Source organism: Scardinius erythrophthalmus (assembly GCF_964197995.2).
Source record: "Scardinius erythrophthalmus genome assembly, chromosome: 17".
Taxonomy (NCBI): Eukaryota; Metazoa; Chordata; class Actinopteri; order Cypriniformes; family Leuciscidae; genus Scardinius; species Scardinius erythrophthalmus.
This window is the reverse complement of record NC_138237.1, coordinates 13527287-13533254: the sequence shown is the minus strand read 5'-3', so window position 1 is coordinate 13533254 and position 5968 is coordinate 13527287. Positions and strand designations below refer to the sequence as shown.

General features: G+C 35.9%; 1 protein-coding gene across 1 annotated transcript; it reads left to right on the top strand.

The window, feature by feature from the left end:
- Positions 1-873: 873 nt before the first annotated feature.
- pus1 (pseudouridine synthase 1) lies at positions 874-5918 on the top strand. The gene is made up of 6 exons (XM_081390440.1): positions 874-1199; positions 1325-1492; positions 2345-2482; positions 2555-2657; positions 3011-3696; positions 5358-5918. Exons 1-6 carry the CDS (start codon positions 1134-1136, stop codon positions 5388-5390), a joined length of 1194 nt encoding a protein of 397 aa, XP_081246566.1. The 5' UTR covers positions 874-1133; the 3' UTR covers positions 5391-5918.
- The last annotated feature ends 50 nt before the right edge of the window (positions 5919-5968 follow it).

Genomic DNA, 5968 nt, shown 5'->3' with positions numbered 1-5968 from the left:
AAATAAATATTGGCTTTATTTGGGTGTAAGTTGAACTCAAAACGGTCCTATTTATCCCTGGGAGGGGTTTTGGGAGTGTTGAATGTTTTCTGTGATTCTGCATAATAAACAATTATATATTAATTTATATTTTTTTATTTTTAAAGCATGTATTAAGTTGCATACATTGTAATTAAACTATTACATAAATATAAATATTTAAATGTATTATTTATTAAATTAAATGTTATTATTTCAAAGTTTATGTATTTTAAGAAATTTATTACATAAATATTCAATCTAATATTAGATTTTATTAAATTAAACTTTATACATTTAAAAGTTTATATATTTAAGATTTTCAGTTATATTTTAATTTATATTTATCTTTAATTTATGTATTAAATTGCACACATTTTGATTAAACGATTACATAAATATTAAGTATAAATTCGATTTTTAATTGATTATTTTATTTATTAAATGTAATTTTATACATTTAAAACAATGTATTTAAGAATTTTACAGTTGTATTTTAATGTATGTATTAAATTACACATTTTAATTAAACTATTACCCAAATATTAAATATAATTTAGATTGTAAATGTATTATTTATTAAATTAAGTTTTATACATTTAAAAGCTTATGTATTTAACAATTTTACACTTACATTTTATTTTATATTTATTTTTCATTGATGTACTTAAATACAAATAAGATGTATTATTTATAAAGATTATACATGTATTGATTAATTTAGTTATTTAATTAAATTGCATACATTTTAATCAAACTATAAATATTAACTATAAATGTGTTCAGTGTAATTGAATATGTGAAATTAATACATATATGATTACCTATAAATACACTTGAGGGGAATTGTAAAACATGGCTCCCCTCTTTGTAACTTTTTTTGAAAACATGGCAACCCAATTTAGTTCACGCGATATTCGGCGAGATGTGAAAGTTCAGCCACTCCACGTGGGTGTATTCATCATGGTACAAGGGAAGTACATAAGTTATTGCAGTGAAGATAGATGATACTGCTGTCAGAAGTCATTTGTCTAGATCAATAGCATTTATTGCAAATCATGCCGATTTTGCTCAAAAGATAACTGCGAGATCCTCACTGGAGAGTTTGTAATGACATGCTGAGGTCCTGTCGGATCATTCATATTTTATCACGTCATTTATCCCATTTCTCAAAATCAAAGGTACGTTTCTTAATGCGTTCTGCTGTAAAATAATTGATGAATGTTCTTTTAGTGTTCACCGTAAATAATCTTCAGGGTGGCCAGGTCCAATATTAAAATCCCGTGTGTTTTGCATGTCCTGCAAGATGACTGAGGATTCAGTCAAAGCTTTGAAGAGACCAGCAGATGATACTCTCGTTGAGACTGAACATGAGGACAAGAAGCTTAAAACAGACCAAGATGAGAAGAAATACCCCAAGAAAAAAGTGGCCCTGCTGATGGCATATTCAGGCAAAGGCTATTATGGGATGCAGGTGAGTTATGATATTGCAGCACAGTGATTTATATATCGCTGTCAGTGTGGGGTGTAGAAACAAGTCATTTATTACTAGCTACTTATATCTTCAACAGAGTGATTAAATCACTGTACTATTCTCTCTAAATCCCATATCAACCTCGACTAGTTAAACAATACAAAGATGGATTAAACTGCTGTTTTAATTCATTCAAATAAATAATATAAAACCGCATAGTTGTTCTTGAACTTACCCAAGTATTTAAATGGAGAAGTTACATTAAAAACACACATTTTTACATACGTTAGACGTAAAATGTTGATGTTAAATCCACCATTGTTTTAGAATAGTCTATACAGCAGTGTTGTAGTCGAGACCAGCTCACTCGAGTCCGAGTCGAGACCGAGACCAGAGAGAGTCGAGTCCGAGTCGAGTTGGGTCTAAAAACAGACCTAAAGATATCTTCAAGAATATGTAAAATATTTGGTGGTCACAATAAAATTGGCACCATACTCAAACAGTAAATCAAATATACCATGGAATAATGTAAACTGTAATGGTAAAAAGGCCACATAGTTCAGTGAAATAATCATGGAATGTTTTGAATGGGACTCGGGAATAAGTCCGAGTCCTAATATGTTCGAGTACGAGTCAATTCCGAGTCAAAATGCACACGAGTCCATGACAAGACCGAGACCATTAAAATATGGTCTCGAGACCGAGTCCGAGTCTCGAGTACACAACACTGCTATACAATATTTTACGCAATTAAATCACAAGTAACTAATGTAATTAATTACTTAGTTGTGAGTTACACCCAACACTGATTGCTGTGTTGCCAGAGTATTCATATTTATCCTGTTCATCCAGAGAAATGCAAAGAACTCTCAGTTCCGAACCATCGAGGATGAGCTGGTCACCGCTCTTGTCAGAGCAGGATGTATTCCAGAGGGCCATGGAGATGACATGAAGAAGATGTCTTTCCAGCGGTGTGCGCGAACGGATAAGGTGGACACTTTAACCTGTATATATATTATTATTTTGAGCATAATTGCTGATTTTTTCTCATTGCATTGACAGGGTGTTTCTGCGGCGGGTCAGGTCGTGTCTCTGAAGGTGTGGATGATTGAGAACATCCTGGATAAAATCAACGCTCATCTGCCATCTCACATAAGAATTTTAGGTCTAACCTAAAGGTTTCTTTACATACAGTATTTCCTAGAAATCTCTATTATTTTAGTATTATTTATGTACTACTATTATTGCATTTATTTTATCTTTTATTTTTATATTTTCAGTTTTGCTTTAGTCATTTTATTAGTACTTTATATATATTTCTATTTAGGTTTAATATGTTTTATCTTAGTTTTAGACATTTTAGTACTTATTTTATTTCTAATTTTCAATAATATTCTAATATTTATTTTTGATTTGAGCTTTATTTTCAATTAATGAAAACCATTTTTAATAGTTGTAGTTTTAGTTAACAACATCAATACTGATGTGCATCACATTTACTTCTTCTCAAATTTCCAGGATACAAGAGAGTCACGGGCGGCTTCAATTCCAAAAACAACTGCGATGCCAGAACGTATTCCTACATGCTCCCTACTGTGTCTTTCTCCCCGAAGGACTATAACCAGGAGGACACGTCATTCCGTGTGAGTTCAGAGACCCTTCAGAAGGTCAACCATTTGTGTGGCCTGTACAAAGGCACCCACAACTTCCACAGTTTCACTTCGCAAAAAGGTCCTCGGGACCCCAGCGCCAAGCGCTACATCACCCACATGTCCTGCGGAGAGCCCTTTGTGAGACAGGGGGCTGAGTTTGCTGTCATCACAGTAAGAGGCCAGAGCTTCATGATGCACCAGATCCGGAAGATGATCGGCCTTGTGATCGCTGTAGTTAAAGGATACGTGGATGAAGGGGTGATCGAGAGGAGCTGGGGAGAGGAGAAAGTTGACATTCCCAAGGCTCCTGGGCTGGGGTTAGTGCTGGAGAGAGTGCACTTTGACCGCTACAACAAACGCTTTGGAGGAGATGGCATCCATGAGACACTGGAGTGGACTGAGGAAGAAGAAGCCGTCGCTGCTTTTAAGGACAAGCACATTTATCCGAGCATCGTGGAGACTGAGCTCCTGGAGAAGTCCATGGTGAACTGGATGGCTACGCTATACATCCACGATTTTGAAGCCACGGCCACAGGAAGCCAAGAGAACAAAGTGGGTATTGTTGAGCTTTTGTGTGTGTGTGTGTGTGTGTGTGTGTGTGTCACCTAAAGGATTATTAGGAACACCTGTTCAATTTCTCATTAATGCAATTATCTAATCAACCAATCACATGGCAGTTGCTTCAATGCATTTAGGGGTGTGGTCCTGGTCAAGACAATCTCTTGAACTCCAAACTGAATGTCAGAATGGGAAAGAAAGGTGATTTAAGCAATTTTGAGCGTGGCATGGTTGTTGGTGCCAGACGGGCCGGTCTGAGTATTTCACAATCTGCTCAGTTACTGGGATTTTCACTGTGGGCGAAAATGCCTTGTTGATGCTAGAGGTCAGAGGAGAATGGGCCGACTGATTCAAGCTGATAGAAGAGCAACTTTGACTGAAATAACCACTCGTTACAACCGAGGTATGCAGCAAAGCATTTGTGAAGCCACAACACGCACAACCTTGAGGCGGATGGGCTACAACAGCAGAAGACCCCACCGGGTACCACTCATCTTCACTACAAATAGGAAAAAGAGGCTACAATTTGCACAAGCTCACCAAAATTGGACAGTTGAAGACTGGAAAAATGATGAGTCTCGATTTCTGTTGAGACATTCAGATGGTAGAGTCAGAATTTGGCGTAAACAGAATGAGAACATGGATCCATCATGCCTTGTTAACACTGTGCAGGCTGCTGGTGGTGGTGTAATGGTGTGGGGAATGTTTTCTTGGCACACTTTAGGCCCCTTAGTGCCAATTGGGCATTGTTTAAATGCCACTGCCTACCTGAGCATTGTTTCTGACCATGTCCATCCCTTTATGACCACCATGTACCCATCCTCTGATGGCTACTTCCAGCAGGATAATGCACCATGTCACAAAGCTCGAATCATTTCAAATTGGTTTCTTGAACATGACAATGAGTTCACTGTACTAAAAGGGCCCCCAGAGTCACCAGATCTCAACCCAATAGAGCATCTTTGGGATGTGGTGGAACGGGAGCTTCGTGCCCTGGATGTGCATCCCACAAATCTCCATCAACTGCAAGATGCTATCCTATCAATATGGGCCAACATTTCTAAAGAATGCTTTCAGCACCTTGTTGAATCAGTGCCACGTAGAATTGAGGCAGTTCTGAAGGCGAAAGGGGGTCAAACACAGTATTAGTATGGTGTTCCTAATAATCCTTTAGGTGAGTGTGTGTGTGTAGATATATATATATATATATATATATATATATATATATAATATTAGATGGATAGATTCATATACATTTTTTTGTAATTGAAAGCCAGCAAAACAATACCCACTTAGGGCAGAAACCTATCTTCCTAAAAATATATATTTTTATATTCATATTTATATAAAATGTATATGACTCTCCATTCAATTCAAATGTGCTTTATTGGCATGACATTTGTAGTAACACACAATCTCCTTTTTTCACCTAATAAATATTCATATTGTGTTTTATTGTTTGACTTTCTGAAGTCAGGGTAAAGTATTTCCAATTTTGGATAATTATCTAATATTTGAAATACTTTAACCTGATTCTATTTTCCTCATAGTTGGGGCAGCTGGTGAGGAAGTGTTGCTCTGTCTCTACTTTTCTCTCTGAGATCATTGAAAATTATTATGGATTATAAACACTTTGTTTTTGTTTTGTTTTTCAGGATGATGACGAAGATGGAAACGCATCTGACTGAATCACTGAGACGAAGACATTCTTTTTGTTAAATATTTTATTTTGGTTTTTACTTGTGTGCTAACAGTCAGTTCCAAAGTTTGTGCTTTAATGATAATTCTGAATTAAAACATTTTTTAAGGCTTGAAGTTTTCGTTTGTTGAACGTTGTTAAACAGTTTTAATATGTACTTGCAATAAAAAAATTACAGTTCAGTTATTATTAGACCTTCTGTATTATTTGTAGATTGTAAAGGTTTGTGAATTAGAGAAACATGTGATGCCTGACCACATGTTTTCCTCTAGGGGGCGAATGGAGTCAGCCGAATCCTCCATTGAGTCACATTCAAATATCAAGGCTTTTTTTCCTTTGCTGAAGAATTTTGTTAACTAGAACGTGCTATCTTTTAAATTTAATACATTCAAGAATTGGCCCTTGACAGACTACTGAATAACAGACAATTAAATAAAATTCCTTACTCTGTACCATAGACTGTAAAGCTCTGTACGCATCACAAACCATTATAAATTGGTCCGGCCTTGGTGTCACGTGACAAATATGACTTGCATACTGCTTTCGACAACACCTTAATAGGCGTTT